Genomic DNA, 26229 nt, shown 5'->3' with positions numbered 1-26229 from the left:
ATATCAGGACTCACTGGACTGTGATTCTGTGTGACGGACAGCACTTGTGTGTTTCTTTACTCAACTTTGTTTCTGCGGGAAGTTAGTGTGGGTATGTCGCGTTCTGTCTGCCTCTAAATTGTGTGTGTTTTGTGTCCACAGTATGGCAGAAGCCCACTGCACTTGGCTGCCTACAAAGGCCACATCGAGGTTGTGCGTATCCTGCTCAAAGCCGGCTGTGACCTGGACATCCAAGACGATGTGAGTAAACTGTCTGCTGAATCGGCCGTGTTTATACTTTTCATCCGCTTCCAGGTCTTGCATTGCCGTCCTAATAGCAGATTGATTTTTTCTTGCGTTTTGTTTGGAATGAATTTGGACTGACTTTTTGGAAGCACAACACTTTTTAACTCAGATAACTGTAGTCTAATGACCTCCAGTGGCCTTGAATGGGACCCTTTGGACTGTCCGCTTGTGGGTTTCCCCTCAGGATGCAAGTCCCCCTTTTCCACAGATAGTGATAACACAAATCTCTGGCATTGCCAAGTTGATTCTCTGTGGTCAGTGAGCTCCGCAACAGGCTGCAATACATCCTCCACGACTAGAGGGAGCAGGAGGTGCAGACTGAAGCAGGAGGAGGATGAGGAGGGCAGAAGACAGTGGAGGAGGGCTGGGAAAGAGCCTGGAGGATCAGGGAGAGTGAAGGAGGTTAGCCAACCTGCTCTTACTGAGCCAGCGGAAGTCTGTTTCCCCATCCTTCCTTCCCTGAACAAAGTCCACTCCTCCACTGCTGCTGCTGCTGTGCTTGGCTTGGTTCTTATCTTGCTTGGAATGACCCTCTCCTCCTCTCCTCTCCCCTTTTTCTCCCTCATCTGTCATTGTAATCATTGCTCCTTGCTCTTTCTTCCTGTGCTGTCATGTCAGACCCGACCTGCTAAGTCTCACTCACTACTAATCTGCTTTCTGTGCAGCAGTTCCATTTATGGCTGAACATGAATGTGAGCTCAAAATGCTTGCTTTATTCTCACTGCTTTCAGATGGTGATTCAGTCCACTGTGGACTCTAACATCTAATAGAGCTTAGTAATATCTCTGCAGAGCTTTGAAATGCTAGGTGTGTTTATGGAAATAGTTCTAACAGACTGTCAACATTTAAAGGGATAGTTTGTTTTTGGGAACTTTGTACTGTTTTTATGGGTCTCTTAAACAGTATGGTTAGCTTAGTTTAGCACAGTTACTCATGTCTGTAGGATGTAACTGCTCTGCTCGGCGTTACAAAAATATTCTGTCACTGAGGGTTTTTTATTTTGTATTCATCTAAATATGGCCAAGAGGATGTTTTTTTTTTTGCTGGTCTGAAGTAGAAAAGTGATTTATTGATCAACAAAGTGCAAAGCCAAAATACTTAGCGAACAGATCCATGAAGCATGTGACTTGAACATCCACTGAATCTGCTCTGCACTGAGGAGACAACAAATGACTGTTACTCTTTTAATTCTGTAATCTTGTGTTCTGTTCTGCTGTAGTGGCTCAATGGCACCTGACTGGATGAACCAACTCTTAGTTTTGACAGTAGTGGTTGTTGATTTTCTGAAAACTGTATTCAAATTTGCACTGAATTTGGATGGAAACGTCACACCTGGTTTCCATTTTAATCTCATGACTTAACAAAGAATTGTATTTCCCAGAATGTCAAACTATTCCTTTAACTGTAGATTGAGACTTCATAATGATGTAAATCAGGACATGTATGTCAGTTATCAGTCTGTGAAAAAAAAAAGCGTGTATTTGTTTTGAGCAGGCCTATTATTGATTCCATTAGCATACAGTAAATTAGCTACTACTAATTTACTGCTGAACTACTAAGTTCAAACTGCATGCTCTGACATACAAGCAGAAGCAGACATAAAGCCAGAATCCCCTAAAACCAGTCTATTCCCTCAAGAGACTCTGTCACCTCTATCTTTCTATCTTTCTTTCTATCTGTATCAACTTTTCAACAACTGATTTTTCATTGAAGTTGATTTTGGAAATAATATCATTTTCAGTGCAATTCATGAATCTTGGCGGTATTGGTAACAATATAATAAAATGTCATACTGTGGCTGCAACATGATGCAGTTGTTTTTTGATGGTTGGATGAATACTGGTTCTCTTGTCCTGTTGCTGAGTGTTTCTTGCCACATATCGCTAGTCAGTGCTGCGTGATTGTATGTCTGTTGGTAGGGGGAGCAGACGGCGTTACACCGGGCTGCCGTGGTGGGAAACAGTGACGTCATCAGTGCTCTCATCCAGGAAGGATGTGCGCTGGACAGACAGGACAAGGTGCAGATGAAAAGACACACAAACACACAGAGAGCCTAATGGCACCTCTGTTACAGTGGGTTGGAGGAACAGGGGGAATTTCAAAGCCATCATAATGACTGCATTAAAACATCTGATAATCACATAGAAACCAGTGTGCTTGTAATCTGCTTAGCCTCAGAGTTGTATGTTTAGTCACAGTGAAAAGAGAAATGACCTATAAGCATTACAACCACGCACACGCTCATTTTATCCATTTCATTCTTCTGTTCCGATTTACATGCTGAAATATAGTGTATTGATATCGTGTAATGATTAATTCATCATTATTAGTTTATTTTCATGAGTAATAGGTTCAGTATTTAGTCAATAAAATATTTCAAATAAAATGAAAATGCTCAGTGCAGTTTCCCAGAACCTAAAGTGTCGTAAATGACAAAAACAAGCAACAAACCCTTTTTGACATTTGACATTTTTGTTTGAAAAATGTAACTATTGTCTGTATAAACTGTAACTATTATCAGTTAAACATATAAAGTATCAGGTTAAATAAAAACCCAAATCATCCATGTACCATAAAGTGTACTGCATATTTACCTGCTAAGAATCAAGCCTTTCTTTAAAATATGCTTATATTCCTTACTTCCCTTGTGTGATAAATATATTTGATCTTTATTAAAATGCCTACAGGTTTTCTGATCTGCCTCTGTGTTAATTTGCTGTTGATGGTCAACTTTTATGTGTTGCTTGTGCAAGATGTTTGTCAAGCAGAAAGTAGAAATGATGGGAATGAAATAGTGAATGCAACAAGTACTTCTGTAAAAAACAAACCCAGAATAGCAGAGCAGTGAATATGGGGTGGCCGTGTTGTACTGAAGGAATCCCATCAAGTTAGTTACACGGGAAGAGACTCTTCATAAATGGAGGCATTTTCTAAGGTTTGTGTTGCCATACATTCAAATCCATCAGTCTGATGTGTCTTTTTTTTGTCTTCTGTCTTGTCAGGATGGAAACACAGCTCTCCATGAGGTGTCCTGGCATGGCTTCAGCCAGTCGGTCAAACTGCTGGTGAAGGCTGGGGCCAATGTTCACGCTAAAAACAAGGTGATTCTACAAGGGGAATTCTCGACTTGCAACCTCAGCACTGATTAAAACTGTATCCCTATAATCACTTCTTCCTGTATCTTTCAGAGAAATTCACTAGAAAATAAGGCCCTTGTGCTGCACAGAAAAACTATTAAGAACCAGTCACTTGGCACAAGACTACATACATTTGAGAGGAGAAATAACACATGCTTCACATGTTCTCCTTCCCAATGATCCACTCTCAGACAGGAAAGGAACATATTCAAAAAGAATCAAACAAAGGGAAATTCAGCGTGCCATTACCATCATCACATCCACTGCTGAGCAAATCCATGAAATGCAGTGTAAAGCTCTGGAAAATATGTTATTACTCCACACATAAATTGCAAAACATTTGAAAGAATCAAAGCTTCTTGTGTATAAATTCTTGACCCTCGTAAACACTAATAAGTGATGACTGTCTCCTTCTCCTGTTTCTAGGCAGGAAGCACAGCTCTCCACCTTGCATGTCAGAACGGTCACGCTCAGAGTTCTAAGGTTCTGCTGCTGGGAGGCTCCAGGCCCGACAGCAAGAACCACGTAAGTCTTCAGCAGTGGGTGCTGCTGTTGCTGGAATCACCTGCCAGAGTTTATGAGCTGGGTGTGCACACACAATCTGCATTTAGTCAGATTTAGACACCAAGTATCTTTCAGAAATCAGTTTGTGGAGCTTGCACATCTGTTGGTTTTTTTCTCACATTCAAAAGCAGCATGGAGGCCAGAAAATGTTACTGTGGTTATTTTTTTTTTACCTCAGTCTCTCTTTGTGAAGTAACACTAGTGACAGTGTTGCTTCATGTAAACCACCTCAACTAAGTAATGTAACCAGGAGCTCCATTTTTTGTACTGGAAGAGCCTTGCATTAAAGCTGCACTGTTCATTTTTTTTCAACATTTAGCAGCTAAAGAGACTCAGGAGTTGGTGGCCACCAAAGCAGATCTGAAAGAAGTATTGGCCTTATATTAATCAGATGGAAAGACAAACTATTGCTCCTCTTCTGATAGATTTTTAAACATTCAACTTCACCATAACAACTGCATGTGTCAGATTTTTTGGTTTACAGCTTGTTGCACTGCCTGCAAGGGTCCAGAAGAAAATTCAAATATGAAAAAAATCAATCGCTGCAGCTTTAGATGACGATTTTTTTTTTTAAAACGTGGGACTTTTGGCAGCTAAACTGCTTTGATGGCATCACTACTTTTATGGGATGCAAAGTTTGTGAAAAGAATCTGTTGGATGTTTAGGGCAATGTTCAGTTCATCTTTGAAGTTTGATGTCAGATCCAGCTACTGGGACATTATACTGTGTTTTTTATTCTGTTTCATTTCAAGATTCTCTCATGTGAAATACTCTTTGAAAACAAACCTGAATCTTGACTTTTTCCTCACATGTCCTTGCTTTCTGTTATTCAGTAGCTTTGAAATCCAGGGCGATGGCCTGCTCTCTGCAGTGCACTGATGCCAACTACACGGCACAGTAGTCTCTTAATTATGAAACAAGGCATGGTACATTTGCACTTCAAACATAATTTGCAGACTCATGGGGGAAACTGTTGTTACTCAGCACAGCACAAATGCAGGAGGAGGTTGCTGATGGTGGGTGTGTACCGCAGCTGCACTGCTGATTGTTGAAAGCTTCACTCGTGTGCAGACTTTCAGTCAGGAGCCACTTACCATTTCATCTTGATGTTCATGCTTACATATACTCTCATGAACTGGAAGAAAATAGACTCTATAGTTGGTAAAAAGTAGACGTCGTAAAAATATGCTTGGCTTACTTGGCTTACTTAATGCATTAAGTTAAAATTATTTAGGGGTGAAATAACAACATTTACAGCACTGGTTAATCTATCAGTTGTTTTATTAAGCATCTGTGCTGGTGATAGCAGCAGCCATCCCATTCTCTTGTCTATCTGAGGAAGGTCTTAAGGGAATTTCTTCAAGTTTGGTACAAATGTCAGTTTGGTACAAACTGTGATTATGTTTCACAAGACAAGACAAGACAACTTTATTTGTATAGCCCATTTTTACAAGCAGTTTATCTCAAAGGGCTTTACATAACATCAGCAACATCCTCTGCCCTTCGACCCTCACATCGACTAAGGAAAAATTCCCAGAAAAACCTTTAACAGGAAAAATGGAAGAAACCTCAGGGTGAGCAACAGAGGAGGGATCCCTCACCCAGGACGGACAGACGTGCAATGGATGTTGTACAGGCATTAAAGCAATTAACAACATGAGAACGACATTACTAAAAAGACACATTTGGTCTGAATTTTGTGACTATGAGCAGTGTCCAAATGTGAAGCATCGCTGTCCATCACAGTCTCGCGGGTTTTGATGATACTGAGCTTCAGGTGACCGTCATGCCATCATGTGATGAAGCTCTCCGCCAGTCAGTACAGATATCATATGAGTCTGGACAGACATGAATGGAAAGTTTAACTTGACTGATGTGCGGCTGCGAAACAAACTGGATACTTTTTTAATACCCAAAATGAGAATGTTTTTTTTGTTTGTGCAGTTCTCATGTGAACATGTTATATATTTTAGCATAATGGAGAAGTAACTATTTCCTATCCAGCACCTTTTAAAACATGCTATAACTGTAGCAGTATAAGTACTATACTATACTATACTAAACTATACTACACTATATATCTTTTTAGTGTAATTGAATGCCTTATTTTGAGATTAGATTCTTGTAAATTTCTTTTTCTCTACATGTTTTTCCAGGCGGGGGACACGTGTCTGCATGTGGCGGCGCGCTACAACCACGTGGCTATGATCCGCATCCTGCTGGGAGCCTTTTGCTCCGTGTCAGAGAAGAACCTGGTGAGTTACTGACTGGACAGAAAATGATCTCCCATCACAAGCAAAACAGTTCTGTCTGGAGCTATTGTTCCACACTAGAAACTTTGACTTTGAAATATTTTGTCAAAGAAATTTGGTCTCTTGCTGTGGGTATTGTCCGGGATTCTACTTGCAAATGTTTTGACATTTTGTGTGTCTTTCTAGCACTTCTCCAGATAGAAATGCTTCAAGTTTTGAATAAATAAAGGCCTCATTCTCACACTACTGTCTCTTGTTCTCTCCTTCTCTATGTTTGTTTGTGTGTGTGTGTGTGTGCGCGCAGACTGGGGACACACCACTACACGTGGCAGCTGCTCTGAATCATAAGAAGACAGTACGTCTGCTGCTGGAGGCGGGGGCTGACAGCTGTATCTGCAACAATGTGAGCGCCTGCAGCCTCTTTGTACATCATTAATGCTCAGCAGAAGTGATTGTGCACACACTTTATCCTCTTCCTCTTCAAGTCAATACGTATTTGACTTTGTCACTTTCTCTCAGTTAAAAGTTAAAAGACTGGTCCTGCAAGTTAACTTACAGAAGCGTCTTGTCAATTCTAGTTTCTGCTAATAAGGCTTGGTAAAAAGCCCCGAGAGATGATGAAATTACATGCACTATCGTCAGTTTCATCATTACAACAACAGAGGCATGTCGCTTCCTCTGTCAGCGAAGCTTCCTGCAGACGTTTAAAAGACAGCTTGAAAGAGGGAGAGTGTGTCCATTAAGCCGTAGGAGGTGTTGAGGTTAGTGCCAGGTAAATGTAAAGGGATCATTGAGTTTGCATTAAATGGATTTATGGATAAAGGCTTCCTAATCTGTTGGCCATTTTGGTAAATAAAAGCCTTTGTCACTCTTAGATAATGTGCGGTCCTTCCTTTGTCTGTTTGAGTCATGTTTTTACTGTCCTTACCTTGTGTGCGTCTGTGTGTTTCTGCAGGCAGGTCTAACAGCTTTGGACCAGGCCAGAGAGCACAACAACCCGGATGTGGCTCTTCTGTTGACCAAAGCTCCCCAGGTAAAACCAGTAGTTCCCAGTCTCAGGAGTACAGGCATCTGTATTGTGATGACACGTTGTAGTATGAACATTTCTTGCGTGTAAAGCATTCATTTCTCTCTTATTTTTTCCCCTTTCGTTTTACTGGTTAAATAACTACAGCTTATAATTTTACTGTTTTCACTGCCTAATATTCAAGTCCCTTGTTTTTGTAAGGGATTTTTGTGGGGTAAAGTTAGAAAATGGCTGAGTGCATTTAACTCGTTATTGCAGTTTCTGTGAATATATAGCTTTAATCAGTATGTAAGTGATTAAAGATAAATAGTGTCACCTAGATATTCATTAGAGAAAACCTACTGGATAAACCGACTCTTAGTATAAAACAAGCATGACTAGTCCTGATACGATAAGATAATCCTTTATTAGTCCCATAACTGGGAAATTGCAGTATTACAGCAGCAAACAGGTTATGGGGGTGCAAAGCATGCAAGGATAAGGGAAGGATGTGCATTCAAAAATAATATAACAAAATTTATATAATTATATGGTGTCATGAAATAACACAATAACAGGTCTAGATCAATAATCTGCTATTATTTATTATTAAATATTATTATTATTTTATACACTAAACACAAATAATGATTCCATTTGTGATTAAGTCATTTTGTCCCCTGTGTGTGTGTGTGTGTGTGTCCAGGTGCAGAGTTTTGTGCGTGGTAGGAGTGTTAGGAAGAGGAGGGACAAGCTGAAGGCGGAAGGCAGAGCCCAGTCGGTGCCCAGGGATGAGATGCTGCCCTGTAAGGTAACAGCTGAACCACTGTGTCAAAGCAAATGTGACTGGGAAACGCTGAGATGAGAGGAAGATGAGGACAGATACGAGACTCCTGTGAGTCAGGGGGAGGGCGACAACTGAAGACGAGATACTTAAGAGACTTGGAGTTGATCGCTGGAGCACTTTAAATCCTCTACTGCTTAATTCATCACTCCAGGCTCCTCAATAAATTCATCCTCTAGTGTTGATTTACTCACCTGCCGCTCACATCCACCCATTGACGGTGGACTGAGAAAAGAAGTGTTTTAGACAGATAACCCTAAGTTAAATGATAACCCTATGTTAAATGTAATCATGAATGTCAGGACATATCTGGTGTCTTGGAAGCTTTTGCATCTTGAATTTAAAATAAAGAGTTTGAACTAAGGCAGTTAGTAGTACTATATAAGTTATATATATATATAGATCTCAATAGTCAATGATAGTATATGGCAATATACAAATATAGTCATGTAAATATGTAAATAATACAGTGCAGATGTTATGTCTGGTGGATCTTTTGTTTGTCAGTTCATCTGGATGCCTTTTCACTCCTCATTAAAATCCATTTTTCTGTAGCTATCAAAATAAAATTGTTACTGTGAATTCTTTTGCCCCAATATTGTGTTGTGTTCTGATATCGTGACAGTAAAAGTTACATTTGGCTGCATAGCGCGAGTGTGTAGTGACATATGTGGGTCTGTGGTTGAAAAGGTTAAACAAAGAATAAAAGAAAATAGAAAAAGGTCCATTCAATTCAATTCAGTTCAGTTTATACCAAAAAAAAGTTGTCTCATGACAAGTTGTCTAGACCAAACTCTTAAATTTAGTTTTTAGTACAGAGAGACCTAACAAAGCCCAGCAGGGTTAGTCAGGGTAAGTCATTTTAGTAAATTCAGTGATGTGAGTGCTGGAAAATCAGCAGGATGGTTCTCCCTTTTGAGCCGGGTCCTGCTCAAGGTTTCTTCCTGTTAAAAGGGAGTTTTTCCTTGCCACTGTCTGCTTGCTCGGGGGTTCAGGCTCTGGGTCTCTGTAAAGCATCTAGAGACAATTTTGATTCAATAAGGTGCTATAATAACTTGAAATTGAAATTGAAATGAAATGAAACACATAGATATAAGCCAGTGTGCACGAAATTCCTCTTTTAGACAGCAGTACAATTCTACAAATTTAACAGACATCTTAAAACTTGCTTTAGGTTTAGCTTTTTATTTATTTATTTACTTTCAAAGTCTGATGTACTTAAACATTTCCAGGAAACCACTGTAGCATAGCATTTCCTCCTTTTCCCTGCAGGACAGTGCATCTGCTGCAGATGACAGCCAGAGCAGTGACCGAGCTGCCTGCAAACATGCTGAGGTGACCCAGTCAAACACCAGGCGGAGAAAGAACAGGAAGCAGAAAGAAAAAGTAGGTCTTTGAACTGACCTCACTTTGAAACACATACTCTAATCCATATTGATGTCTCTGAAGGATGGAGACGTTGCTAGTTGAGCTTGTAGATGGGGACAGACAATGAGTAGTACTGTCTCCTTACGTACCCAGAGTTACACATGTATGAGATGGGATAATTCCTAACCTCAGGTGCTGTCAACTTTCCAGCCATCTTTGTCCGATCCCCTACGCCGCAGAGAGACCAGGCACAGTGAAGCCTTTCACAAGAGGAAAGACAAACTGCGAGGAGCTGCCCTTCATGCTTCCATCCCTCCACACAACTACAAAGCCTATCAGCTGTATACACTTTACCGCAGCAAGGATGGCAAGATCATGCAGGTCAGTGCACAAACACTCCCCATTCTGTATTCTGTTCCATGTTCAAGTCCTAATGTATTGATGACTTTCTCCCATCGCTTAACAGCTGCACTGCACACAAGGAAGGCAGCATATGAGACCCTCTTGTACCTAAGAAAACGCTTGCTGCATATTTTACAATTGTTTCTTGCACATGTTAAATCACAAATGTTCCTTGTCTCTGCTGCTGTGTCTGCTTTAGAGGCTCACTGTCAAAACTTCATTTCCTCCTCTCATATGTTGTGGTCATACAAAGAAACATCCTAAAATTGGTATTGCTTGAGGCTATAGTACCATTTTCTAGCACAAAGCTCAACTGTGATAAATATAGTAAATACTGACAAAAACTTTTTGGAAAAGAAAAGTTGTAGCTGTATTTGTTGCATTTGCTTTTATGAGGTTGGACATGTTTGCTGTGCGTGCTGTTGTGTTGATACCGGTGGGTGTTGCAGGCTCCTCTGAATGGCTGCCGCTGTGAACCGCTCATCAGTAAGCTGGAGAACCAGCTGCAGGCCACTAAGGAGGAGATGAAGACTGAGATCCACACTGTCCAAGACCTGATGAACAGCAAGATGGGCCAGTTGGACCGCAAGAACAAGCACCAGGTAACGTACACATACAACACAACACAAAAGCTTGCTGATTTTATTTATTTTAGATTTGGTTTAAACTGCTCATATACAGACAGACCAGATTTAAATTTGTGTGGTTACATCCCAGTTCCTGCCATTTTATCCATGGTTTCCTCACTTGCTGCTTTCTGTGTATCAAGAGATACCTGGAACACCTTCAGATAGCTCAAGAAAACCAAATTAGGAAGTAATGCTTATGTTGTAATGCTGTTTACCCCTCAACATTAAGGTTATTAAAATATAGACTATGAATGTAGTCTCTGTGAAATCACCTATAGGTTTCGGAAGAGCCACAGTAAAGCTCAGTGTGGTGGCTCTGCCCATCGCCATCTTGGCAGTGCCTGACTATACCTAACTCGCTAATCATAAAATGGTTAAGAGGTGGAGCACGGACTTCATGAATGATCTTTCAGTACTGCAAAACAAGCCATATTATTTGTCTGATATTTGTACGAAAAGGGTCAAGTTCAGTGACCCCAGTTAGCTGAAGTGATGCCTAGTAAATAGCTGACTGCTGCTTGTGGTTATGGTGTCCATTTTCCAAGCAACAGCGTCTATGAACTGGAAAATTGACTTCTGAAGATAGTGAAGTTATTAGTTAGTTAGTTTGGAACTTTATTGTCCAAATTGCATCCACTGGCATAGAAAGACATGGACGACATGAGATAGTGAAGTCAGAACATCTTGTTTGCACGCTGACTGCACTACAAACTCTGGCTCCAAATGACATCACCAGAACAAGATGGCATCCATCTTTGTATATATCAATGGCTTCTCCTCACAGCATTAAAAACAATACCTCACAAATGATGAGGGCACTCGCAGAACATAGCAACAACAAACAGAATTAAAAGAGGGTATGTTCTGAAATGATAAGAGGCTGCGCATTAAGTTGATGGGTCTTTGTGATGGGTCTTACTTGCACATAGCTTCCCCCTGAGGGTAAAGGTGCAATGGAATCATTTATAACTCTTAATATTTATTTAGGTTAGATTTTGCACTTTTTGTATGTGGAGCTACCTTATAATTCTACTAGCTATATTTATTATTTGACTGACTATTTATTGGTGAGTGAATATAAAATGAAAGCGAATATTCATTGACACATTACATTTTTAGAATGTAGAATTTTTACTGATTGTCAGTAGATTGTGTATACACTAATGCTGTTTCCCATAAAATAGATGCAGCTGTCACTGTCAAAAGAATCTTAAGATCTTCTAAAGTGTTGAGTTGAAACAAACAGCTCCAACCATCTTCATCTCAGCAGCATGTTTGTGATCAGATACACCATAGCACATGTTATACCTTGTGTGGAACATCACAGTTCTGTAACAGCGCAGAGGCTTTGGCCTTCATTTGCCTCTGGAGGATCTGTAAGATGCTTCGGATAAAAGCTGCCATCAGATCAGCGCATTGTCGTTGATGCGTGTGCTCTGTGCATCACTGCTGCCTGAGAAAGTACAACAGTAGATGTAGGCAGGAATGCATAATCAACAAGATGAGAATGACAACAAAAGCAGCTGTCCTGGCTGGAAGTTAAACAAATCTTAGGCTGAGGGGCTGCAAGACAAGAAAGATGTTTACTCTACAGCTGACTGACAAAACACTGTGAGCTGTAACGAGACTGTTGGTATCATGGAGCTAAACATTTCAGTATATGGAGCAAATGTCATCAAAAATTCCACACATGTTACAATTGAATATTATTAAACCGTGAGTATTATGGAATTCCTGTAAGAGCCTCTGCCTGGCTGTGGGGATTTGCTCCCATTCAGACACCAGAGCATCAGTGAGTTCCAGCACTGATGGTGGCTGAAGAGGCCTCGCTCCCAGTCGGTGTTCCACTTCATTCTGGTGGGGCTGAGGCCAGGGCTCTGTGTAACCCAGTGACGTTCTACCACAGCAAAGTGGCAAAAACCATTTCTTTATGGAGGTGACCACACTAACACATGTTGAAACAGAAAAGGGAACAAGAACACACTGTTGCAAGAGAACTGGAAGAACACTGTTGTCTATAACAGTTGAATAAAAAAAAATGCAACACAACTAGAGGGAATGCAGAAATGAACAAGCTGATGTGATTATGATGTTTATTGCATGGATGTTTCTCTCTCTCTTTCATCCTCTCTGTCCTGTCTACCTCTTCTTCCTCCCCTTCACCCAGCCGACTATCAGCAGGATAGTTCTCCCTTGTGAGCCGGGTCCTGCTCAAGGTTTCTTCCTGTTAAAAGGGAGTTTTTCCTTGCCACTGTCTGCTTGCTCGGGGGTTCAGGTTCTGGGTCTCTGTAAAGCATCTAGAGACAATTTTGATTGTATAAGGTGCTATGTAAATAAATTGAAACTGAAATTGATGAAACAGCGTGTGCTTGGCTGCTGTTGCGTTTCTGGATGTGTGACTCGAGCTTTCGCCATCAGATTCGAGCTCTCGATAAGATGACTGTGGAGAGGGTGTCGGCAGAGAGGAGCGAGTGTCTGCAGAGGATCGAGCAGCGGGCCCTGCAGGAGAGACTGGAGGCCGAGAAGAGACAGGTAACACCAACAGGCAGCTCAGCTGGAGTCAGACAGACGGGCAGACAGACAGCTCATGGCAGAGATGTTTAGTGCTATCAAAAGGTGGTTCACCTCTACCTCTGTTCTGTTGAATCTGAAACGAATTTGGTTTGACGTCTGTGCCTACTTTGTTAAAAATTCAAATGAAGAGCAAGTGAAGAGCCTGTAGTTCTCTCAGTGAAGAAATAACAAACGAGTACTCTCAGGAAGTTGTTTGTCCCCCTGGCCATTAGACTCTACAACACATCTCTGGGTGTTCAGGGGTCACGATCCCAGTGACAGCCTGTGTCTGAGTCATATCAGGCGTAAAAATCACATTTATTTACTGGACATTTATTCCACTATGCACCTTACCTTATATTGTTTTGCACTATTAACCTGCACTTTATAACTCATTTCTGAGTAGCAGTCTGTTTACATATGTTTACACTGTGGCTCTTTAGACTCGTTTTATACACACAGTCAATCTGGTTGACCTGCTTTCTCTGCACTCTATTGTACTTTATGTAACATATGTTAAATTATTTTGTATGTTTAGTCTGTTTTTCCCACTAACAATTAGGCTTTGTTTGGTTGTTTGCTTACCTTTTGACTAACCTACACTGCTGTAATGGGCTACTGGACGCTTGAATTTCCCTTGTTATCAATAAAGTATCTATCTATCTCTATCTGTCTAATTAGAAGAAAATATTCCGGTGCCTCGTGCTGAGGTTTGTAAAGCTGCTCAAAGTAAGTTTTAGTTTTTCACGTGCGTCAGAAATCCAAAAACAACACTGTTTCTCTTTCATTCTTTAAAGTGCACATCCAAATTCTGCTAGCTGAGCAAAAGAAAAAAAAACAAAGAACCAAACTCATATTGTCACCACACTGGAGGGAAAATGTTTTACACACATTATAAACTGCGTGTCAAAGCACGTATAATGTTGGAAACAATGAATGATGGGTAACCTCAGGCGTTGCTCTGACGTGAAGCACCAACCCATCCTCTCTGGATGGCTAATTCAGTGCAGGGCATTGTAGACTTGACTGTAGTCCTTATTTCCCCACACTGAGACCTGAAGAATCTGTAAGTTTTTACTTCACATTTATTAGATAGTGGAGTGGTATGACATGCAACAGTTATGCCTTTCAACAAATGTGCCATTACATAATAGAAGCTCTTGTGTGTGGTTGTATACACCCTTTAAGCAGGTGTCCCTGGTCAGTGAGCTGAAGAGCTGGTGTCTGTCGAAGCTGCAGAACATGGAGGTTCGCCTCACCGGAGACCCCAGCGGCACCAAGCTGCGGCGCTCCTCCTCTGCGGCCGAGGCCCTGAACGAAGCTGACGGAGGCGGCCTCACCGTGTTGCCCTCTGGTCAGGGAGGCAGCTCCCACTGCCTGGAGCTACGCGACAGCCCTGCCCTCCCGGACTCCTGCCAGGGAGAGCCCGGTGTAGCGGACGGGGGCTCAGCCAACCACTACTTTGTGGTTCACGTGGAGAGCTCTCCAGGTAATGCCTCCCCTAACATCCCACCTAACCGAATCTGCAGATGTGATCACACGGCAACCAACGGTTAGACAGCCATTAGCCCAATACCACTCAGAAATGACTGGGAATTAGTCTCAATTTATTAAATATTTATTATAGAACTCATTCATTGTCTCATATTGTTAAAGCAGACGTTAGATTTAGAATTTTCACTGTTATTACCTTGTCCTTCCCTCTCTGGAAATTGTTCACTATTAACACTCACAATTGCTATATATTATATACATTATTAGCACATTCTTATTTTTTAAAATAATGGCCAGCTGTAAGTTCATTTCAGCTAAACAGTCATGTTGTGCATCATTTGCGTTTTAAATGCAAGTTTCTTTGTTGGAAACAACATAGCGTTACGGTAACAGAACAGCGTTAAATGCATACATGCACACACGAGATAAATGCTGTGTCATGTTATGTTCCAATCACTGTGGAAACTGGAAACAGCGCCCCCACATGGACTTCCAGACCACAACAGCCATCAGTCTTTATTCACACAAAGACAAAAAATGTATCTACATCTGGACATCAAAAAATAGTTGACATATGATGAAAATTGATTCATCTGTGTTATTAAATTAGGTAAACATGAGCGTAGTGGTCCAAACAAAATGCAGTCATCGCAGCTGATCTCCACGTTCAGCTGTGCTGCACGTTTACCTTAGGAACAATGCATATACACAATGCAGTACAAAAGGAAAGCTGTCTTTTTGTGCAGGTAATGAATGAAGAAGTTGAGCATAAAAATATATGTCAGGAATTATCAGACACAAATAACAAGGCAAATATCTTAGTAAACAAAATTGTGAGTTTTATGGGGCTGACACCTCATTCTGTCCTGAAACATGGCTGAGCTGCTCTGGATTGTTGCCGAGGGATTTTTCTAGCGGTGAAAAACAATGCTTTAAGCTACACTATGAGGATGATTTATTTATTTGTTTCGCTGTAGACACAGGTGTACGTGATTACCATTGCATGACTTTAAGAGCACCATTTCTCTATCATGAGCCTCGGAAAGAACAACACTGTTGCCAGAGAAATACATCATCACTGAAATACCGACTTAGTCTGCCCATGGTATGCTATCAGTGACTCAGAGTCAAGCCTTGAATAATGAAGATTGTTTTGTATGTGGGGAGTAACTGGATTTCTTTTGACCGTGTAACAGATAGTGATAAGGCTCAGAAAGCAGAAGTCACCTCTCCTGCGGCAACCAAGAGCCCGCTGACATCTGTGCAGGTGGTCCGGCCGAAGGAGCGGTCAGTGATCTGCGTTGACACCCAGAGGAAGAACCAGGACCTGCAGGACATGGACACTGTGGAGTACGGGGCGAGGGGGGGCAGGACTTACAGAGGCAGCAGCCTGTCTCCGGGTGCAGAGCGCCGCTGCAGCAGCAGAAATGAAGGCGGGTTCCAGGACAGGGAGCGAGGGCGAGACAGAGGGAAGCACCGCAAGAAACATTCCCAGGGCAGGACTAAGTCCGGAGAGGCCACAGGGGTCAGGACTCTGGAGGTGTTTGGAGAGCAGCCCAGTGAACCCTCCTTTGCTCAGGAGAGGGACAACATGCACGCTCTGGAGGTGACCCAGTACTTCTTCGAGGCAGTATCGACACAGATGGAGCGCTGGTACGAGAGGAAGGTGCAGGAGGCTCGCTGGCAGGCCAGTCAGAGGGCTGAGGCCGACAGAGCCGCCCTGATCGAGAGGATCGCTTACCTGGAGGACGAGCTGCGCATGTTGAGGACCAACAGGCATGACGACCGCTAACACACACCTCATATGTCACCACCAGGCTACATAAAAAAAAACAAACAAAGCCCAGGATATTTGGTTGGAACCCTCTTTCAGCAGCCATTGGCAACCAAAGCCACCAGAGCAGAGAACGCATGTCATTGCTTCCAGAGTGGTGGAGCCTGGATTCACTGAATCATAACATCATGGAATACAGCCTTTCCATTTTAACAGATGCCTAATAATGTTCCACAGTCGAGTCTGTGTTGGTTGTACCACTGGACTGCCAGTACTTTAGTAGTAAGGGAGCTCTTGTGCACTGTGTTGTAAATAAACCAGTAGATATAAAGCTAGGTCACACTGATCTAATGTGCCATTTATAGAATAGATACGTTACATAATATCAACAAACACGACGTGCTGCGTGTACACATACGGCCACATGTACACTTCATAAGCCCAACCATACTGTAAATCGATCTGTGAGCGTACATTTCTTATTAACGTTTCAGTTGGTATCATTGGATCACAGTGAAAGTTTGGATGGAGGGAATTACAGTGTAATAAGCTTTTTGTTTTGTTGGTATATGCATGCTGGATTCAGTCCTGTGACTTCACTACTTAAAGCTTATTTATGAGAGTGTAGCGAAAGTGACGCAGTCTACACACCTACTGAAGGGGTTTATGAGTGTCAGTAGATGAATTGCTGCATTGTGTGATTAGCATGGAGTATGCCCATTGGAAAGTTTTTTGACTTTACGATGTTTAAATACAGAAAGCTTACAAATAGAAAAAAACTGAAAAACAACAAACAATAAATGAATCGATCAGACAAACAGGTATTGAAATAAAAAATGATGAACAAATAATTTAATTTTAAAATGGAATTTCAAAGATACATTTATTTTCTTTACTTTTTGCTGTTCCTCATACTCATTTGTCCATCTCGTATTTTGTCTGTCGCCTCTTCTGACTTGTTCAGTTTCTATTTTGTGGTCAGTGTAATTTATTAGGGATGCGGGCACACTGACTGGGCCCTCGCAGCCTTGGAGACTAAAGGGGCTGTTCACATCCATTGTCTCTTTCAGCTGACAGTAACAACAACATGCAGGATTCCACATCAAAATGTCTAAAAACAACTAGACCTTTGTCATATATTTTATTAAGCCATGTACTTAAATTAACCCAAACGTTTCCAATAATGTTCAAACCCAGAGAAATCTGTAACTTTATTCAAACTAATGGTGTGTGTTATTTGGTCACCTGACACTTTAATTTCCAGAAGAGAGTAAGGAAGCCAGTGAACATGACTCAGCATAACATGAATAACTTTAAAACGTTACCTCATCTCTGAACGTGTCTGCCGGCAAAAGATCTTCATTGGCAGCAGTTGTTTGACAATGAAGACCACTGCCATGATCCCAAAATACTTTTGTCGCTACTGCATGTTTAAAAAAAAGTAGTTTCATTTTACTTTTGCTGCAAAAAAAGGGATTTAGTGGATAATTAAATGCCATTAAAATGTGTAAGGGCAGCACAGTGGTGCAGTGGTTAGCACTGTCGCCTCATAACAAGAGGGTTCCAGGTTTGAATCCCGGTCTGGGCCCTTCTATGAGGAGTTTGCATGTTCTCCCTGTGCTTGAGTGGGTTTTCTCCGGGTACTCCTGCTTCCTCCCACAATACCAAAAAACATGCACATTAGGTTAATTGGCTACTCTAAATTGTGTCTCTTTGTGTGTCGGCCCTGTGAGTGACTGGCGACTGGTCCAGGGTGAACCCCGCCTCCTGCCTGTAGTCAGCTGGGATTGGTTCAATTTGATTGCAGCTTGTGTGAGGATTTGCTGCTTTTCACATCATTTTTAGTATTTTCTGACAGAGAAAATAATCAACAGACAAATAAGGAATGAAAGTAATCATTTGATTGCAGGCCTAGCTGACACCATGTAAGCCATGTCCACATCCTGACCAGCTAAATATGTATAATCTCATCTTGCAAGAATGCCATGGCCCTGCCAACCTTGTCTACCTGTAAAGGACAATCTTCTGTCAGAACATGTTGCATGAAGAGTCATGTTGCAGTATTACTGTCTGCTGTATTATATATATGTCTGTAGTGGCTGTCCACTGATACATGTTGAGTAGTTTTGCACGGATAACTCTGTGGACATGAATAGTCCACTCTGTGTGACAACGCCAGAAGACTTATTTTGTATTTAAAAGACAAGTATAAATAATGAGCATTCTACTTCCATCTGTGCTTCATTAATTCCTCTTTAATATGCACAATACATATAATACACAGCAGAAGCAGATGTGCTCAGTCCACATCACAGCCCAGTGAGGTTTTTTTTTTTTTTTTTATGATCATGAAACAAAGATCCTCATCCCTCCTCACTGTATGGTGAGCAGCAGCACAAAAGGTTGGCTCCATAAATCCATCTTTGAAAAGATGTCCAGCCATGCCCAAGTTTCAGCATGTTCTGCATTACCTGCTTACACTGACACACTTCCCTTCCAACACGTGAAGCGTCTCCACCAATCACATAATGGTCTTCACTGAGAGCCGGTCCAGGTCGGTCTATAGTCCACAGCAGGTCGCAGTGTTCAACTCCTGGCCAGTGCCAGAGACTTCTTCAGCTCTTCTAGATGGTTGTTAGCTTGTGTTATCATCATACGGATGGCATCCTGAATGAATGATGAGAGGAAAAACAGCATCTCAAAAGTCCATACATTTAGTTTCAGAAAAAAAATTGAAACTCAAGGCTCCTCTCCTAGCTTCTTCCAAAGCTTACAATCCTATTTAACTACTTGATTTAGTCTGTTTTTATTAACTATGACTATTTTGATAACTACGTAATTCTTTTCATTAAAAGAAAAATGTCCAAAGAAGGTCTCTCTGATTTCAGCTTCTCAAATGGGGATATTTTCTGGTTTCTTTACTCCTCCAAGACAAACTGTCTTTGGGTTTCAATTCAATTCAGTTTCAATTTATTTATTTACATAGCACCTTATACAATCAAAATTGTCTCTAGATGCTTTACAGAGACCCAGAGCCTGAACCCCCGAGCAAGCAGACAGTGGCAAGGGAAAACTCCCTTTTAACAGGAAGAAACCTTGAGCAGGACCCGGCTCGCAAGGGAGAACCATCCTGCTGATAGTCGGCTGGGTGAAGGGAGGGAAGAAGAGGTAGACAGGACAGAGAGGATGAAAGAGAGAGAGAGAGAGAAACATACATGCAATAAACATCATAAATTACAAAGGACAAACATGACAGGTTGTTATAATTAGAATTCTGAAGACTACGTATTGTATGTATTTGTTTTTTAGCTGATATGGCTGATATGGGTTGTGGACAAAACAAGACATCTGAACTGGAAGAAAAGGTCAGAAATAAAATTTAGCCCAATTAAGGGAGTGCAACTATATGAATCAGAATGATTGTTCCATGATTGGTCATCAATTCCCAAATGTTCTCAATTCTCAGATTGTAAAAACGATAAAATACACCAGACATGAAAGCAAACTAAATACCTGGCAGTCAGCAATCACAAGTAAAGGAATGTGTCATCAGGCCTTCACTGGTACCAACAGACATGGCAGGAAGGCTTCTGTGTGGCCTGGCTGTGTAATGGAAAGGCATACACATCCCTTCATGTCATTACCTGGTCTGTGGCATTCTTATTCCTCTTGAACTCATCTCTTGCCCAGTCTCTGAGGTACTTCCTGTCTCCCTCTTCTGGTACCTGCCGTATGGTCCTTAGCATGTTTCTGTAAATCCCCAAAACCTTCTGTCGCTGTAGAAACTGACACACAATAAACAGGTTCGACTCAACGAGACATAAAGAGAACAATTTTTATCTTTATGAATTATGTCAATGTCTTTCCAACTATGATCAACTCCATCTCCACACCACATGAGGTTGCTGCACATATAACTAAACTAAAACTATAACTAAAAGGCTTTTTTGTAAACTGTGCTTTATCTTCAGATTAAGGTTGTTTTTTTTTAAAACAACAACAACAACAAAAAACAAACAAACAAATAAACAACAAAAAAAAAACAATAGGAAGGGAGGTGGTGCAAAACATACTGAAAACGTTTTCTGAAAATAAGTCAGATTTACCCAAACAAATTTCACAGAAAAATCCAATATAAACTTTTAATTTTTTTCATTTCTTGTATCTGTTTGTATTGGCACATGTTGTTTGATTTATTATATCTGTGCCATGGGCAGATCTGAATACTGAATATAATTAACCTATCTAAACCTAACCTACCTAAACTATCTTAAAAAAATTCTACATTCATAATATTGTGCGTGTTTATCAAAGTCAACAAACTGATACTCTAAATGTGTCTCACTTAAGCACGGTATGTTTCTCTAATGTTACTTATGCATAGGTAAAATTAACACAGAGCATCCTAACCCCCGTAGAACTAGCTAAAGTAAAGCATAAATGAAAAAAAAACAAACAAAACATTTAACCCAAACATTTAGTTACTTCACTGTACACCGAGCAGAGCTGCAACAGGACATAAGTCTTCACTCAAGAATAAAAACGATTTAAGGTCAGCAATCACCAGACTAGCTAGCAGTGTTCTAAAGTTACGCAGACGTAGCCTTAGCAAACAAGCTAACACCACTGACAAGATACCGTAGGGACTGCTAAAGCCTGTCAACCAGCCGAGTTTTTACTCAAATACAATCTTCCGCCCACTGCTGTAATTGTACAACGTGTATTTAGCTTACCTGTTTTAAAGAAAGCGCACCATGCGGTAACCTTGAAGCTGCCATTTCTGACAGCTTTGCACAGCTACACAGCCTACCGGCTGCAGCAAACGCGATATATAAATAAACATATTTTTAATCAAGGATGGCGAAGGCATGACCCGCCTTACTCTTTCTCTGATTGGTTTACCCTGATAAGCGTGCCCTGACTTTAACCATTCTCACCAACCCGACCAACGAGAACCACGAGTTCCAGCCAATCAGAGGCAGATTAGGGCGGGTTACGACCAGAGACAATATGCAGCGGCTTTCACCGGAAGATGTTGCGGCCCATTCAGTGTGTGTCTCCCTCTGGTGGAGCGGAGAGCAACAGGCATGCAGAAACAGATCTTATTCCAATCATATTTTTGACAGCAGACATTTTTCTCATGTCAGAGGTGAAAAGTCAGTTAATGCATAACCAACATGAATAAAGACAGCATTCCATTCACTTTTACTATTACTATTTACAATTTAATTAAAGAGTTTGGTCTAGACCTGCTCAAATTGGAAAGTGTCATGAGATAACTTTTGTTATGAATTGGCGCTATATAAATAAACTGAATTGAACTGAACTGAATTACTAGGTACAGGGTCCAAGAACTGTGCATGATTAACTGGAAGGTTTCACTGAGTGGTAAGCCTCAATGCTGACAGTGTGGGCTGACTAGAGTGGGTCTGATTCTCTGGAGAGACGTACACGGTGAATGACAGTGATACCTGGACGCATTTCAGAGCCCAAAATATGTAAAAAAAAAAAATAGGGCTCAGGTATTAAAATACCAGAACCACCTGTGGATAGGTTAATTGTCTGTTATAAAAAGATTCAGACAGAGCAACCTTATAAACGATTTATTGTCAGGATCATTCATGTCATGGTTTACCAGGTGGATGAGATGAAGAAACGACCTCTTAAATATGACAGATGTCTGCTCACATGTTCAGTCCACCTTACAAAACACAGAGGTGATAATAAACATTTCAATGCACACTTACCCCCTAACAATGAGCTCTGATGTAGCAGAAGTCACACAGTATGGATGGAAGATGAAAACAGCAGATATGTGTCTTTAAACCACTAAAATGGGTTGTTGTGGGGTATTTATCAAAACTGGAATCTGCAGTCCCTGTGCTTCAAAGTGCATGAGAGCTGAATTTTCTAAAAATCCTGACAGAGCTGTGACTGCGCCTCTGATCCATCACCAGGACAGCTCATTCAGGCATTAAGTGAGATGCGATACTGTTCTCCTCTCCAAGGCACATTATGAAGTTTCTTCAGTCACGACCGCACCAACACGCTACCGTTAGGTCGCGACGACAGGAAGGGTTCTGTTAAAAAAAACGACCCGACAGCTCTGCTCTGTCGGCTTTGTACAACTGTCTGTTGGGTTCACATTAAAGATGAATGATTTGATGACCTTCATAACACTGACTAAAACAGCCACACAAACGTGATTTCAGGGGCTATAGTACAACAGGGACAGAGGTATTCACTGACTCTTCACTGAGGTGTTTCACACGCAAGGGAATCACATTTTTGTTTCTATCATTTCATCTCAGACGTGCAAGTTAAAGCATTACAAAAGAAACTGAGAGCTCCCCCCCTGATAACAAGGACAAAACAGCAAAGGTTGCTATCAAACTCTACTAAAATCTACAGTAAAGATAAGAAAATAAAGGCACATGTACAGCGGCATATCCGTCTTTTTTCCCCTCCTTTTTCTGAGTCGTGGCTGACAGGCTAGCATCAAAGGAGCGCTGTGCAGGTGGCTGCTGTCCACTCCTGTGAATAAAATGGCTTCTCATTTGTCTACTGGTCAGCTGCCGTGACGAGTTCAAACCACTGTCTGAGCGCGTCGCTCAGGGTCTCCGGCAAGGCGTTGACATCTCGCAGGATGATATAGAAGGGGAAGGGGAACTCCTCCATGTAGGAGCGGATCTCGGGCAGTTCTCCAGGCCCTTTGAATATGGGCACCTTGATGTCCAGGATGGAGTCCTGCAGCACAGTGCTTAGTTACACTTTGTGTCTGCAGATTCAGAGATTAAAGAAAAAAAAAAGGTAAAGTTCTTCTTCACTTACCCTCGAGTTTGGATTGTCAAGCACCACAAAGATGATGAACACGTTTGTGCTGCGTGCTGCCTGCACGGCGGCCATCACACGCTCCTTCCCCTCCAGGAACAACCCTCTGCCGTCAGACACGATGACCAACAGCTGGGCTGTCTCTGTGGAGAGAAGGTCAGAGGTCAGAGACAAGCAGTGGTCATGCACTTAAAACAAGTCTGTTTGCATGAGCCTCCATTTTTCCATACCCAACAGTGACGTTACAGACACCCGCAGGCAACATCTGACATGTTAATCAGCTTATAAAGTTGTTACAGTCAATGTGTTAGGAAGCTGTTGTCTGTCTTCACATCAGAAACAGACACTAGCATTCATTTGGAGTTTTGTTTGTGTGTAATACACACTCTAATTTTAACCTCTGAGGGAAAAATGCTCTTTGACTGTTGGATGTTCCAGTTTTTTTTCACCAGCTAGCTGACAACTTTGTTGGATGTATGTTTTCACTTTTTGACTCTGAGAACCGAATATCATCTCAACAATGCTTTATTTCTTATTTTGATTGTATATCTGTGTACTGGGTTCGTGGTCATATGCTGCAACTGTGAAGAACCAGCTTTCCATAGCAGGTAACAGAGCAGAGGTAGATTCATTCTCATTTTCTTTACAGTTGAGCGTCCTCATAAGGTCGCCTGTATCCCAGCTCCATGAAAAGGAAATGTTAGCTCCACCAGGGGGTTTGTAGCTTTGACAATGACTTGGTTTTCCTTCGCAGCACCTGGCTCTGATCCTGGGACTACTTTGTCTCTTGGTGCCACACTAAAGGCTTGTTTGTCGGCGATCAGATAGAATCAGGCTCCAGACTCCATTTTACTCAGTGACACAAAGGTCAAACTGGAAGCAAAATCACTTCTCAAGGAGTGAGACTAACTGGCAAGAACTAACTAAAACCTTCATCAGAGATATAGATATCTGAAATGGAACAATTCAATTTATTTATATAGCACCTTATACAATCAAAATTGTCTCTAGATTCTTTACAGAGACCCAGAGCCTGAACCCCCGAGCAAGCAAACAGTGACAAGGAAAAACTCCCTTTTAACAGGAAGAAACCTTGAGCAGGACCCGGCTCACAAGGGAGAACCATCCTGCTGATAGTCGGATAGAAGAAGGACATGGGGTGTAAATGATTAGGCCTGGTTATCATTAATACTTTTCAAGAACTGACCAAATGTTTATGTAGCACATTACGAAAAATAAACAGCAATTTCCTTAAACCAAAGCTGTAGAGTCTGTTGGCTTACGTTGTACTTTCATAAAACAGTGTCATAAAAGGGTCTGAGGCGGCACTGACAGCTAAATGTTTGTAATGTATGTATTAGCACACAACTCTTCCTGGTCATAGCAGAGACTTACCAGTTCAATATATTCATTACCATATAACACAGTCTCATTAAGGTCAAACTGCACCCTTGCTTTCAGACAGAAAGGAATTATTACCTGAATTTACAGATCCAGGAATCTGCTGTCGCGCTGCTAAAAACATTTTTGTCGAAGTCTCCAAAAACTACGGAGAAGTAAGAAGAGAGAGTCAGTCTGACAGGTTGCTCACACACATCATACAACGTTTCAGGTAAACACAGCATTAGCACATATCATTCTGAAAAAGCACACCTGTGCTATTCTGGTCTTCTTCTGTTGGAACTGACAGAGTCTGAGGATCCGAGCACCTGACTCATCGTTGAACTGCTGCTGGAAGGGGTGGAGCAGCTGCACCTGCTCGCCAAAACTGGACACACGAGCAGCCGTTAAAAGTTAGCTTGACATTCAGTTTGACACCGCAATTTTCTACTCATCGCCTGCATCACCTCACCTGCACACTGACACCTGTCCGACCTCCAGCAGAGTGAGAGCGCTGATGATCACCGACAGGGATTCAAACGCCAGCTGTGCCACACACGAGACAAAGCAGCAGTTTATTTGCAGACACTGAACTCCACTTTGTACTTGGTGTAATCAAGTGACACCTGCCCTGTCCTCCTTTACTTCGGTCAGTTGGCGTTCTGTCTGTGGACACGTGTCACAGAGGAGCTGCGCATCACGCTGCATATGAGCAACGCCGCCTTACCTGTTTGGAGTGGTTGTCCACCATGCTGGAGGAGTCATCCACAGCCAGACAGATCTGGTACTCCCTCTTGCTGGGCTTGGTCCTCCTTAGCCAAATCTTGTCTTTACGGAACTGACTTGCAATGTAGGGGATGACCTTCCGCATGTTCAGACGCTTCCCCGTGCGGTAATCGCCCCTGTGGAGCAGCGGAACATCGCACACGCATTTAGCAACAGAACAACACTTTAAACATTCCTTCATTACACATGAGGTACGGAACGCGTGGGTCCTGACTTCAGTTTGGCGGCCTGCGTGGGCTCCAGGATGAGGCGGAGCTGTTCACACAGCTGCTGCGACAGCGCGGCGGTCAGGCTCTGGTACTGGTGCCACATGGAAGCTGCTGCACTCTCCTGGACCACAGACAACACATTAGTCTCAAAAATGTAACGTGGCTTAATAAGAACAGCTACAGAGTTAGACCGTGGATACGGCTCATGGTATGAGGTATACTGAATAATGCAGGGTCAGACTCACCTCCACCTGAGATCCTGGAGCCAGGTTGTGCCAGGCCTCCAGCTGCAGCTCCATCTCTCTCCTGATCTCCTCTGCGTCGCTCTCTGCTTTCTGCAAACAAACATATAAATACAGCTTTGAGGTTTGATAACGCCGTTCTGAGACCAAAGACTGTTCCTATGGAAGGCACAGGTGTACCTGCATGGTGTTCATCAGCAGCTCGGGAACCGTGTGAATTGTGGATTCTGTGCTTCTCTCTGCTCGTTCTTCTTCTCTGGGATTTTGTCGGTCCTTCCAAACCTCCTCTTCCTCCTCCTCCTTTCCCTGCTTCTCCACCTCCATCTCACCACTGTCTGTACCTGCACAAGAAGAAGAAGAGAAGAAGGGAGAAGTCAGGGGATGTGCAGGTTTCACAAAGCCACAACCAGGATTTCGGAGTACCTTTCCCAAATGCCAACTGTAATCTAAGTGAAATTCAAAAACTAACTTGA

At 41.9% G+C, this 26229-nt stretch overlaps 3 protein-coding genes across 8 annotated transcripts in view; 1 reads left to right on the top strand and 2 right to left on the bottom strand.

The window, feature by feature from the left end:
• The window catches only part of ankrd6b (ankyrin repeat domain 6b), a 47287-nt gene extending 29355 nt beyond the window's left edge, over window positions 1-17932 (top strand). For 2 of the 5 annotated variants that reach the window (XM_046372978.1, XM_046372977.1), the window contains exons 3-16: window positions 142-240; window positions 2205-2303; window positions 3288-3386; window positions 3849-3947; window positions 6143-6241; window positions 6543-6641; window positions 7194-7271; window positions 7951-8055; window positions 9361-9474; window positions 9667-9837; window positions 10308-10460; window positions 12906-13019; window positions 14229-14529; window positions 15731-17929. In XM_046372978.1, the coding sequence (XP_046228934.1) occupies window positions 142-240; window positions 2205-2303; window positions 3288-3386; window positions 3849-3947; window positions 6143-6241; window positions 6543-6641; window positions 7194-7271; window positions 7951-8055; window positions 9361-9474; window positions 9667-9837; window positions 10308-10460; window positions 12906-13019; window positions 14229-14529; window positions 15731-16326 (2226 nt within the window). In that variant the 3' untranslated portion in view covers window positions 16327-17929. The other 3 variants (XM_046372979.1, XM_046372976.1, XM_046372975.1) reach the window with 3 other exon arrangements.
• A 604-nt stretch (window positions 17933-18536) lies between these two features.
• On the bottom strand, window positions 18537-21199 carry lyrm2 (LYR motif containing 2). Its single transcript, XM_046372974.1, has 3 exons — window positions 21042-21199; window positions 19953-20093; window positions 18537-18975 (listed from the first exon to the last, which is right to left on the bottom strand). Exons 1-3 carry the CDS (start codon window positions 21084-21086, stop codon window positions 18895-18897), a joined length of 267 nt encoding a protein of 88 aa, XP_046228930.1. The 5' UTR covers window positions 21087-21199; the 3' UTR covers window positions 18537-18894.
• A 697-nt stretch (window positions 21200-21896) lies between these two features.
• The window catches only part of mdn1 (midasin AAA ATPase 1), a 62830-nt gene continuing 58497 nt past the window's right edge, over window positions 21897-26229 (bottom strand). For both annotated transcript variants that reach the window (XM_046372388.1, XM_046372389.1), the window contains exons 94-102: window positions 25937-26097; window positions 25760-25849; window positions 25520-25635; window positions 25247-25421; window positions 24992-25065; window positions 24793-24907; window positions 24619-24685; window positions 23140-23282; window positions 21897-23055 (exon numbers count right to left, since the gene is read on the bottom strand). In XM_046372388.1, coding sequence (XP_046228344.1) covers window positions 22870-23055; window positions 23140-23282; window positions 24619-24685; window positions 24793-24907; window positions 24992-25065; window positions 25247-25421; window positions 25520-25635; window positions 25760-25849; window positions 25937-26097 — 1127 coding nt within the window. In that variant the 3' untranslated portion in view covers window positions 21897-22869. The remainder of the gene's footprint in view (window positions 23056-23139; window positions 23283-24618; window positions 24686-24792; window positions 24908-24991; window positions 25066-25246; window positions 25422-25519; window positions 25636-25759; window positions 25850-25936; window positions 26098-26229) is intronic.

The sequence above is a fragment of the Scatophagus argus genome, chromosome 19 (genome assembly GCF_020382885.2).
Source record: "Scatophagus argus isolate fScaArg1 chromosome 19, fScaArg1.pri, whole genome shotgun sequence".
In the NCBI taxonomy this organism is placed as follows: domain Eukaryota; kingdom Metazoa; phylum Chordata; class Actinopteri; family Scatophagidae; genus Scatophagus; species Scatophagus argus.
Note: the sequence above shows the minus strand (reverse complement) of the source record. Positions and strands in the feature narration are given on the sequence as shown.

Excerpts from the sequence above, each read along its gene's own strand:
- lyrm2 (XM_046372974.1), bottom strand. The coding sequence starts at position 21,086 with ATGGCAGCTTCAAGGTTACCGCATGGTGCGCTTTCTTTAAAACAG. Across the intron at positions 20,094-21,041 it reads GTGCGCTTTCTTTAAAACAG|TTTCTACAGCGACAGAAGGT; the intron begins GTAAGCTAAATA and ends ATTGTGTGTCAG. Across the intron at positions 18,976-19,952 it reads ATAAGAATGCCACAGACCAG|GATGCCATCCGTATGATGAT; the intron begins GTAATGACATGA and ends TCATTCATTCAG.